Here is a 12420-nt window from a genome sequence, read left to right as displayed (position 1 = left end):
TGGCTTATGAGTCTCAGGTGTATACTGCCACTCCACAAGGCAGTCTCACGAATAGTACAAAATTGAACTAACTATCATTTGTACCCAAACTCCTGGCTTTTCCAGAGTGCCTCCTCTTTTACAACAGAAGGCTCAGCATGACTTTGTTTTACTTTTTCAATATTTACGCTGTAATAAATATTTTAAAGAATGTGATCCACTGTATTGTCAGTCTGAACGTAAACCTCTTCTTTTCATTCCTTGTGCTACTACACAGGTTGAGGATTCTAATATCATAATTCATATAATGACTTCTAACACTAGGTTTCCTAACTTGATACTTAGGCCGTACTAAATTTAAATTTCTAAAAACTCTCAATGCCTTTAAACATACTTTCCCATATGCATGTCATTTACCTACTGAACTTAGTTACCTTCAAGATAGACCTGTTCAGTAGTCTGACAACCCCCAGTCCTTGAGAGGCCTGAATATTCTATTTCGTCCCCATAGTATCTTACATGTTATTATGGCATTTAACACACTGTCATATAGTCTCATTTTCACAACAGCTCTGCCCAACTACACCAGGATCCTTATTAGGAAGAGATGTGTCTTGTTCCCTTCAGAGCCCTGGCACAGAGGAAGATACCTGGCACACATTTTAAAAATGTTTGCTGACAATTATACTTAGAGGTAAGAATGTTCTAGACATAAACTTCATTAGGGCAGAATCTACATTCCTCATCTAAGCATAAAGCTTTGCTTGATGAATGCATTCAAATATTTGTTCAGTAAATAAATTCATAAAATTTTCAGACTAGAAAGGATAAAACATATTTACGATAGGAGAAGTGACAATAAGAAACATTTAGCTGCTCTAAATGAACTCAAGTCTCTCTAACCAGTTCAGCTGCACACTTGGAGACTTGGAGAAATACAAAAACTATTCTTATTAATATCTGGGAAATCCTGGAGTAGAAGAGAGGTGTTAAAGATGAAAGGAATAGAGACAGAAAGGAGACTAGTGGATGCTAGAGCTGAGGCCTGGAGATGGGGAAATGAGAGCTAAAGGATACAGGGTTTCTTTTTGAGGTGATGAGAAAAGACACACAAGTCAGGGAATAAACTAAAAATGGCTGACTTGTTAAGATTAAACGGATGAGTAGCATGCTATATAAACTGTGTCTCAGTAAAGCTTTTACAAAAAAGGCTGAAACAGCTGTCTGATTTTTCAAAAAGGAAAATAAAATAAATTATATCAATCATAAACTAGACAAACAAAAGCCAAGGACTGATTAAGTGGGTGGCATATGACTACTGTGAGAGAAGTAACAATTACGAGGAGCAGGAGCAGGTAAATTCCACTAAGAAACTATCTTCTTTTGTGAATAAAAACAATAACAAAGAGCAATAGTAGTAAATCAGAGAAACGCAACCAGATACATTATATGAAGATTTCAAAAAGGATTTTTTGAAAATGTCTCTGATGATAATCTCCATGTAAATAAGATGAAGAACTGGGGAAAGCAGAATAATTTTTATTTAGACATGTAATTCTGACAGTAGACCCAAAGGCTGCTAGTGAACTAACCCAGCTATTATGAAGGCATCCTGAGCAGAACAGGGAAATGAAGCCAATAGGTGAAAAGTTAGAACAAAGAGATCAATCCCCAAAAGTCCAGGAAGAGGAACCAGGTTTCATGTGTGAAATTTAATAGGGAGAAAGAGAAAGTACTATACTTATTCTCCAAACCACCCCCCCCAAAAAAAAAGGTAAAGGAAAAAATGGGATATGTGATGTGTTAGCAGGCCTGCAACAAAGAATAACTTGCTTAGACAATGTAAGTCAATGGTGACTGATTTCCACGCGGGAGTATGGTGTTCACAGTGAGGAGAAAGGACATGCTCAGTCCCTCTCAGAGGACGCAACCGACAGGCAGCAATGCGTGCCAGGTGACACAGTAACGTGGTCAAAGGTAAATGGCCAAGTTGAAAAAGAAACTCAGAACCATCTACGAATAGAGTAGGAAATGCACAATCATATGAATGTACTTAATACCACTTAAAAAATGGTTAAGATGCTAGGTTTTATGTTATGTGTATTTTACCACAATAAAGAAAAAAAGTGAGTAGGAAAAGCCAGAGATATTTAGACCAATAAAGAGATGATTTGTGCAGAACATGAAAATGTTGAAAAGGCAAGACATTATAAAAACATCCATCCATCACTGAGTAAAATAATTCCATTACCATTCTTGGTTTCCTTATATTTACTTAAAAAAAAAATCCTCACCTGGGGATATGTTTTTATTGATTTTAAAAAAAGGTTTTTTTGAGAGAGAGGAAGGGGGAGAGAGAGAAACATTGATTGGCTGCCTCCAGTATACATCCAGACCAGTGACTGAACCTGCAACCTAGGTATGTGCCCTGGGTGGAAACTGAACCCACAGCCTCAGTGTCCAGATGACACTTCAACTAACTGAGCCACCTGACCAGGGCTCCTTATATTTACTTTTACATTCGTTCACTGAACAGATACGTCTGAGCACCTCCTCTGTGCCAGCACTATTCTAGGTGGCAAGGGTACTGCTTGGACGGAACTGCGCTGCCCTCACTAGAGGGTTAACCACATGCAACAAGCTTCCTATGCCCTTCATTTAGTTGATGGAGCCATCTTTCTGTGCAGTTGCCCAGGGTCAAGAGGTAGGAGTCATTGGCCATCTCTTCAATGAGAAACTAAGGCATGAACACTACCACCATTGTCACGAAATAGGCTACAAAGGGGCACAAGCAGCTCTATCCGAGTGGGGGAGGCCACCAGCAGAAGGCCACAAGCAGCATGCCTGGCTCTCACCGTTTTTGTTTTTCTAACATCTATATGAAAAATAACGAGCGATTTACAGATCTCTTTCCCTAATCAGAACCTCAGGTGTAAATATAAAGGTACTATAAAACATATAAACATTTACCACCAGATGCCCATATTTTGCTCAGCATTCCAAGGCCACATTGCTAAGTCAGCATATAACTAATACAGTGACCAGTTATTTAGGAAGGAAAGAGCCACATCAGACTGACAACATATGACACCCAAGTTACGTCACAGGTAACAATACAAACAGGACTTTTTATCACTAATTGTAGATTACAGGGCAAATCAATCATTTTTGTGATACTAAACTCAGCGTTTACCAAGCCTTCTAATTTTGTTCCATTCAAGTAGTTACGACAGGTGGGCAGGTGGGCAGGGCTGGGTGAAAAGAGGGTTTCAACAGTCTCACTCTGGGAAGCATGTCTCACCTACAGGGGCTGATTCGGTTGTGCCAGTAAAGAGTTTCACAGTAAGATGTGAGAGGGAGGGGCCTGGACGCGATGTTCACAATAACAAGATGAACCCAGGCGACAGAACACTGTGTTCGAATCCTCCATGAAAGGGTTTTATTCTGAGAAGTTCCTTTATTTTAGATGCTACTGAATGCTGCTTCAAGGGACCGAGAAACCTGGCTCTATTTTGTGGAGTTCAAAACTGTCTCCACCTTCCAGCAAATACAGGTATCTTTCATTAGACTTGAAAAAAGGGCTCTGAGACTGTACAAGCTAAGCAGATGTGTGGGCTCCCTTTCTTGTTTTTAAACAAGGAAGTTAACGTAGCTAGGAATTAAAGTTAAGTAAGACTGGCTAGAACAAGACTGCCTGACACAGTTTCCCCATCACTGACTGACTTTAACCTTTATCTCTGGGTCTTTTTTTAAATGCTATTTTCCTCTCTGGGAGGTCCCCTTCCTTCAACAATCCAACTTTTACCCCATTATTTAAGAATTAGTCAGGTCCATCCTTCCCCAAAGCTTTTCCACTTCACCGAGGCTCACAGCAACCTTCCCTCAGAAATCTCAGCACTCACTTATTTTTCATCCACCATAATCTGACAATGCTAATAAACTCTGACATTAGAATTTATTCTGCTTGGTCTTTAACTCTTTATGTATTTGTTTTGTCTTCAAACTAACACTGTAAACCCCCAAATAAGGAGCCTAAATGTTAACTTCCATAACATTTCCCCTTAGTGACTAACCTAGTAACTCCATTGCACAGAGGCTTACACACAGTTAACTCTCAAAATGGGGTGAACTGTTTTGTCTGCAATCAGAAAGTACTGAGTGGATTATATTCTATAAACTCCTTTGAACAAACACCACAAAACATCTCTGTTCAGATACTTTTGGTTTAGTTCTTCATAAAAATGTCCCTTGCACAATTCTATCCCGGTTTATTTCCTCTCAACATGGAGACATCATTCTATTAAAATAATTATAAAACTATCAGTATGCTTAATGTAAGCTTTAAAAAGTATAACTTACTATTCTCAACATGAGTGAAAGTTGTATGTTTAAATACTTATAATCATTGGGAAACAGAATCTGAATGTTTTTCTAATTCCATTGAAATATTTTTTAAAGTTTCTACTAAGCTTCTTTATAATCACTGGCTATCCTCAATGTAAGGTGACCAATGTGTATTGGCATCACCTACAGAGAACACAATGAGGTCAGGAGAAATTATTTGAGTCTATATCCAGTGTTAGTAAATAAAGTTCCAGAGTCGAAGTGTAACAGGAACAATCTCCGTACTCAGGCTCTTTTCTGACATGTCAGCCTGACAGAAAACAAAAAGCAAAAGATAAGATGAAGCATAAAGTTCTTCTAAAATACCTACCTCTTTAAAAGTCCTTTTGCTAACTGAATGTCAGAAAATTACACAATATGAATTTCAGAAGCCATTTTTCTTTTAATATAATTAATAAAGTTGAGAAAAAATTCACAATGTAGATATATAAACCTTTTATTTTACTTTTAAAAATTTATTTTACTTTTATTTATTTTTTATTGATTTTAGAGAGAGGAAGGGAGAAAGAGAGAAACATCGACTGGTTGCCTCTCCTAGCATGTGCCCAGCCAGGTATCAAATCCACAACCTGGGTATGTGCCCTGATCAAGAATCAAACCTGCCACCTTTTGGTGTACAGAACACCACTCCAACCAACTGAGCCACACCAGCCAGGATGATATATAAACCTTTTAAACAATGTTTCAACTCAGAAGAACAATTTCAAGCATCTAATATTTTTAAAGTTTTTGATATTCATGTATTCATGAACAAATCTTTATTTCATCTATACTGAAGAAACTTTCTAAAATGTTCACTTACATTTTTGTGATTAACACATTTCATAAGAACCAGCTCTCTGTAAGCCCGTTTAGCATGGGTTTGATTCTGAAATGGCCGGCTTAGCTTCTTGATTGCAACATTTCTTTCAAGAATGGCATCATAAGCTGCACTGTAATAGAAATTAAAACACAACAGAAAACTTAATCAAAAGTCTGCAAAACTGAATTTACAAAACATTCATTGAGATTTCTCACTTTCTCCAGAAATAAATGCAACTGGATCAGTTCCCAGTCTCTGATGATCAACACGTTTCTTCTATACCTACTGCAGCATATTCTAAACAGTGCATAACACTGTTTCTTAAAATGCTAATGGATTCATGGACTGCGACTGTGAAGACAGAGATTCTGCTTGTTCACTGGGCTTCTCCAAGATCCACCTAAAATACAAATGGGCACTCAACGCACTCATTTTTAATGAGTATTGAAGTCCAAAAGATAGCTTAAAGCCTACATGAACCATTCACCCTGCACCTACACTAAGGAAAGAGAACAAAGAATTCATGCAGTCATAAATTCTACTCAACATATCTGCTGAAGAATTCTAAATAAGTATATCACTTCCATCCTCTTTGGACACAAAATATATACAGAAAGAGGAAGTCCATACAGAGGTATTTATACAAAAGATTATTTTATTATAGAAAAAAAGGAAGCCTTAAAATTTGTTTTAGAGGGGGAATTAAAAATCGGTGTTTATAAAGATGAAGGTTAGATTTCAGGACATCAGAAGCTGCTTCATAATTGTTAATGAAACACCTAAAATTCTGGGAAATATTAACATCATACTCATTACTTTTCATATCTTTCTCTCCCATGTGACACTGACCAAACGGTACCTCACACATATGACAGGTAAGAGAAACTCAAATACAATAAGGTGAAGTGGTTTAAAATTATAGAATATTATAATTGAAAGAAACTTTAAAACCACTTGGATTCACCACTGCCTGATATAAGGCCACAGGTTAGGTAATTTGCCCAGGGTAAGCCAGAAAGTTAAAAGTAAAAGACTAGAAGACTAAGACGTGAGGTCGTATCCTTCACACTGGGCCACCTAACATACTATAAAATACTATTTCTGTTTATGTGGTATTTGAAAAGTCAGCACACTACTGATTAAAATGATTCTCTCACCTAACTGGAAACTTGAGTTTGTTTTACAGCTCTCTTACCATATCAAATATATTATAGAAATACATGTATTAAGAAATTGGTACTGCAGCCCAGCTGGTGTGGCTCAGCGGTTGAGTACCGACCTATAATCCAGGAGATCAAGGTTCGATTCCTGGTCAGGGCACATGCCTGGGTTGCGGGCTCGGTCCCCGGTCAGGGGTGTGCAGGAGGCAGCCAATCAGTGATGACTCTCTCATCATTGATGTTTCTCTCTCTCTCTTTCCCTCTCCCTTCTACTCTCTGAAATCAATAAAGATATATTAAATAAATAAATAAAGCAATTTTCTTAAAAAAAAAAATTAGTACTGCATAAATGAACACATCTGTACATTCTATATATACCATAATTATTGCCTACATACATATACAAGGAAGGACAAAAGTAGGTTTACAATTGTTCGTAGGGAAAATAATACAGTAATAAATAACAGTACAAGAATAAACTCCATGTTTTGTGTACTCACAATTGTAAACCTACTTTTGCACCACCCTGTATATACATACACATATCAAAATATACATAAGTATTATAATCTTTACTTAGAAAATGCCATATTTATAGATATGTCTCTCCTAAGTTAAAAAAAAAAATCAAACATTAGGGGTCATGCAAAATGATAAGAAATTTTGATTATTTCAAGTAACATAGATTTTACTTTTAACCATTAAATTCATTCTTATTTTTTATCTGCTAAATCAAAATAATATCTCAAACTCTAAAATTCAAAAGTACCTGAGTACGTTATACTATTTTATATACAAGGAAATTACATTTCTAACTACTAACTAGTAAATGTCCACAAGTCAGAAACACCTGGGGATTCAGAGGTCCAAATACAGACCTAAAGAATCTTACTACCTATGACTGAAGCCCAAAATAATGCCTTTAAAAAATTAAGTTCTTCAGTTGATTCTGATAGTAACACAACAGTGAGTTAAAATTTATTTAATATTTGTTTGTTTTATAGTAACCTTTTATTAAAGAAGCAAAAACTTGAAGGTATTCCTTAGGACAGGGGTTAAGATGGCTTAAATTCCCTTCCAAGGCAATTTTTTCAAAATTCTGGTACACAAATTTCAAAATACACCCACTTAAGGATAAATGAAGGTAGAGAAACATTATTATATTTTCAAACAATATTAAGTAATTTATAAAGAATACATTCCTCATGACTCTATAAATTAGATGAGAAAACAGGCTTAGAAGTATTAATTCGCCGTGAGTGACACAGCTATTAAATCACAGAGCTAGAATCTGAACCAAGGGCTGCCTTTCAGCATACTTCCCATACTGACTTTACCACACTATTTTCTTTATCTTTAATTTGTAGTTGGTTAAATGTGGTTGGTTAAAATGACAACCAGCTAGCCAGAAACGCTTTATAAAACGACCCAATTTTCGTAATTTTTGATATTATATATTACTTCAAGAATACAGAAGAGAATAAATGTTAGTGTTTCTGTTACATAAACTTGTTATGTGATTTTAATATTTTACTATAATTGCTCTGATTTAAAAAAATATATATTATTGGTAAAAGCTCCTTTAAAGCCTTCTCTGTGCTCTCAGAGGTAAGCACTATCCTGAGTTGTTTATGAATGTTTTTATACTTTTCTACATACATATGCACCCATAAATATACAGTATTGTTTGACTATTTTATTTTTAAAAATATGTCTTTATTGATTTCAGAGAGAGGGAGCGAGGGAGACAGAGATATAGAAACACAATGATGAGAGAGTCATTGATTGGCTGCCTCCTGCACCCCCCCCACCCCCCCCCCCCCGCTGGGGATCGAGCCCACAACCTGGGCATGTGCCCTGACCGGGAATTGAACCTCAATCTCCTGGATCCTAGGTTGATGCTCAACCTCTGATCCACACCAGCCAGGCTGCCTATTCTAAACTATATAAAAACTATCTATAATGTAAGTATATTCTGTATCTTGGTTTTAAGTTCAATGCTACATTTCTGAGATTATCCTTGTTGACACATGCAGCTCTACTTCCTTTAAAATGTACAGTATTTCACTGTGTGAATATATCACGTTTTTCGATTCTCCTAGTGAATGATTTGATGCTGTTTTATAAGTGGTGCTGCAGAGATCAGTCCTGAGTATTTCTCTTCATTTACACAAGCAGATTTTCTAGAACAGGGAGAACTGCAGGTTATAAACACGTAACTTTTTCAGAGATTCTAAAATCAATCTAGTCCAAGAAGAGGTAATAAAGATATAATTGTGCTTGAGTGAGGCGTAGAGAATTTCCCCAAACACTAGTTATTGCATTAACTTAGTGATCTAAAATCAAGAGCAGGACTGACTCTCAGTTTATAAGGAATGCCTCTGATATATAAAGTCTAGGCCTTTTGTAGAAATTAGCTTATAAATCCATTTAAAAATATATGTATGTTTTGAAACACAGTTAGATGATACAGCTGACTTCATTCCTCAGTGTAAAATAAGATTTCTGAAATTCCAGTTTCATTACAGTGTGAAAGCGATGATTAAGTGCAGCTTCTTATTAAATGATTACCTGTGGGAATAGATGTACACATGGAATGAACCAGCACCCACTAATTCTCTCCTGATACAGACATTTGCCTCTACATGGCTTATAACCAAGCATTTATCCTTGAAGATGGCAAAGGCCATTAATCCATGAACAAAACAACTTACTGTGTCATAGCTTTAATTCAAATTTTATAGTTTTAATTAATTTTTTGAGGCAAATTAAATATTTACACCAAGGTATCTATATTACCAGAGGCGGCAGTAATAGCAGTTAATGATTCTTTGACTAATTTTTGGAAGTTAAAACTTACCATACTATCCCTTGAGCTCCTGAGCCTATAGGTTTTAAATTCTGATATCGTTTCAGGACTGTAAATGTAGAATCTCCGATCTCTACACTATAAAAATTGCTGTCACGCTTACTTCTGCTCATGATGGCAAGCAATTAATTTAATGGCTTCATCCAAAAATTCACCGAAAAGCTGCAAAACGGAACAGAATGTATTGTTAACAAAATGAATTTGTGCAACCTTAAAATTCAAGTTCTCACTCTGTTCACTACCAGTAACATTAATTCTAGATCATGTTAAAAGAGCTGCTTCATTAAAAAACACAATTAGAAAGGAAAAATATCACAGAGCCTGGTTAGTATCTGCTATACTTAAGGAAATGACTGGTAGTTGAAAAAACAAAACAAAACTTTTACTAGAATAAACAGGTTCTCCAATCAAGAAGTCACTGGTATTAATATGCATACATGTCTTACCTTACTGGAAAAGTGGGGAAAAAAAGCAAATTAGAGCTAGATATATTTTCAAGGTTACTCCCAGGGCTTAAAATTTGAAACCAATCCTTTTTATGTGCTTATTATAGAGTACTTAAAATCTTAATTTTTGTGAGAAGTTGACAAACATTCATTCAAAAATAATTCACAATCTCATTTAGTGTCACCTGGGAGGATGACAAACACACACCCTAGTAATCTGGTTAACATGTGTCACCCTGCTCAACACAGCAGCACAGCACTGTCACTTGTAACACAACCCCTAACTCCCATGGCAACATCCGACTGTGACGCTTATGAAGTTGTAATGGTTGAAAGAATGGTTGAAAGAGGTAGAAAAATAAGATATGATAATATTTTTAAAATGAGAAAATATGAGAGAAGTATTTAGTATATTAGGGTATAAAACAAAACAATACTGTTTTGAACTGTTTGGGGCATCAAAAGCATGACCTAAGTTCTGGCCACAGTTCTTTCTTTACCACCTGATTAAAAGCCAAGGCAGTCTCTTTCTACCCACTTGAGTACTGGCTATTAATAAACATATTATCCATCCTTACTGGACGAAAGTGGCCTATTACAAAAGGCATGCAGCAAGATAGCTCCAACCCTACTCCCCACATACCACAATAAACCAAGAAACCAGTCAGATCTATAGAATTACTGGGGGTGTATGTGGTTATAAACAATGCTAACAAAACAAAAATAACATCCTGATAAGACTTACAAGACAAAGAACTGATTCAACAAATATGAAGTGCCTACCATATGCTAGGCACTGTGCTGTGCCCACCCTGCAAGGGCTCATGAACTGGGTTCTAACAGCTGAATTCTTAGAGAAGGGTGGAGGCCACTGGAAGTGGAGAGTGAGAACTGGAAGAGGAAATCTAGTGAGCTATTGCCAAATCCAGATGAAAAAACAAAACTAAACAAAAAGCCCAAACAATGTAAGCTTTAACAAAGAAGATAAACTGGAAGCTAGTGAGGAGTTGGATGAATTATCTGAACAAATTAAAGAAAGACCCAGAGAAATATTTCCAAAATCAATAACTAGTCATGTAATACTCCAAAGAGGACTGTCTGCAATGGTAACTGTCATAAATTCTGCCTAAGTAGATAGAGCACAGGCTTAAAGGAAAGACTTTGGTAATGATTTAAACACTCGGCTATGCTCATTGGACTATCAAACACAGGTACTGGTCACCCAGACCAACTTCCCACCTTAATGTGAATTCCCTCCTTGCCTCTCAGAGCAGGGAAACGGGGAGGGCGAGAAGGGGGAAGGAGGCTGGAGAGAAGCACTGAATGCCAGGCCCTTCACCAAATACCCTACATATTTCTCCTGGAAACTGGGCCTGCCCCACGGCCTGGAGACAATAATGGTCTCTGGTGATCTACACATACACTCAGAGGCTGAACACAGAACTGACAGTGTATGGACTGTCTGCAGATACGACTTCTAAGCTCACATGGAAGATCTGCACTCCTCTCCTTAGGGAGAGAGAGATCAGGAGAGGAAAAGGTACTCTTGGTGCTTCACAGGAGTTTACTTACTGTTACCAAAGCAGGAACAAAAGGCTGTGTTTCAGTTTCCCAAGCTGCTGGAAATCAAAGAAAAAACTTAGCAGGTCCAGGATCATACACAGTACAGGTCTCCCTTTCTGTTAAAATAACAATGGCAAGGAAAGGCTTCTCTCCGATCTCAGAAAAGGGTGGTCTGGCAGCAGGAATGGGGTCCATGGTGCTCATACAGAAGACGGGATAGACCTGTGACAGCAGCGAGCAGTGACAGCCATCACAGCTCTCCAGGAACAGTGCAGAGGCAGCAGATGGAGGGCCCAAGGTTAGGCGAGCAGCCCCGGCCACTGGTACCCTGCTCAGAAGCCACAGCTGCCACTCCTAAAACAGGAGAGAGAGAACTCGACTCATTTAAGCTAGTTGTAGAATGTTTACTGGAATAGCTGAGTCAAGCTCTATGCTAGGTACTGTAAATGCAACAGTAATCAGCATCTGGCCCCTCATGGAGCTTGCAGTTCAGACAAAAAGGGATAATTAGTTGTTTAGCAACTGCCTGATTGTGATTATGATTTAATAAGAGCAATGAAGGAAAATGGAAGCAAGCCTACACCAGTCTGGACTCAGAAAAAGATTCTTTCCCCTAATGATGCAATGTTTGAGCAAGATCTGAACACTAAATATGAGTTAACCAGGCAAGGAGAAGGGAGCTTTCTAGGCAGAAGAAACAGCACATGCAAAGGCTCTAAAAAATTCACCAGCATTAACAGTACAATGGATGAGTTTTGATAAATGTATAAATCCTGTAATCACCACCAAAATCCTGTAATCACCATCAAAATCATGATATAGAATATTTCTATTACCCAAAAAGTTCCCTGTATGGTCAGTTCCTGTCCTCTATCCCTAACCTGTCCTGGCAACCAATGAACAGCCTAGTTGTGCCTTTTCTAGATCGTCATACAAATGAAAATCGCACAGTTCATGATTTTTCTGTTTGGCTTCTTTCACTTGCTGAATGTGTTTAAGAGTCACCTATGCTGCAAACCTTTTTATTACTGAGTGGCATTCCATTGTGAGGACAGACCATTTGGACATGTGGACTATGTCCAGTTTTGTGGTTATTATAAATGCCAGTATGAACATTCACAGTTTTCTCCTTCCATTCTGGGTAAATACCTAGGGGTGGGATACCTGAGCCCTACGTTTAACTTTTTAAAAAATATA

At 37.3% G+C, this 12420-nt stretch overlaps 1 protein-coding gene across 3 annotated transcripts in view; it reads right to left on the bottom strand.

Annotated features, from left to right (window-relative positions):
- Window positions 1–12420, bottom strand: part of MAPK8 (mitogen-activated protein kinase 8) — a 123043-nt gene that overhangs the window by 37865 nt on the left and 72758 nt on the right. For all 3 annotated transcript variants that reach the window (XM_087824255.1, XM_087824254.1, XM_087824256.1), the window contains exons 2-3: window positions 9206–9376; window positions 5186–5315 (exon numbers count right to left, since the gene is read on the bottom strand). In XM_087824255.1, coding sequence (XP_087680381.1) covers window positions 5186–5315; window positions 9206–9327 — 252 coding nt within the window. In that variant the 5' untranslated portion in view covers window positions 9328–9376. The remainder of the gene's footprint in view (window positions 1–5185; window positions 5316–9205; window positions 9377–12420) is intronic.

This window comes from Miniopterus natalensis, chromosome 14 (genome assembly GCF_054644295.1).
Source record: "Miniopterus natalensis isolate mMinNat1 chromosome 14, mMinNat1.hap1, whole genome shotgun sequence".
In the NCBI taxonomy this organism is placed as follows: domain Eukaryota; kingdom Metazoa; phylum Chordata; class Mammalia; order Chiroptera; family Miniopteridae; genus Miniopterus; species Miniopterus natalensis.
This window is presented reverse-complemented; position numbering and strand designations above follow the sequence as displayed.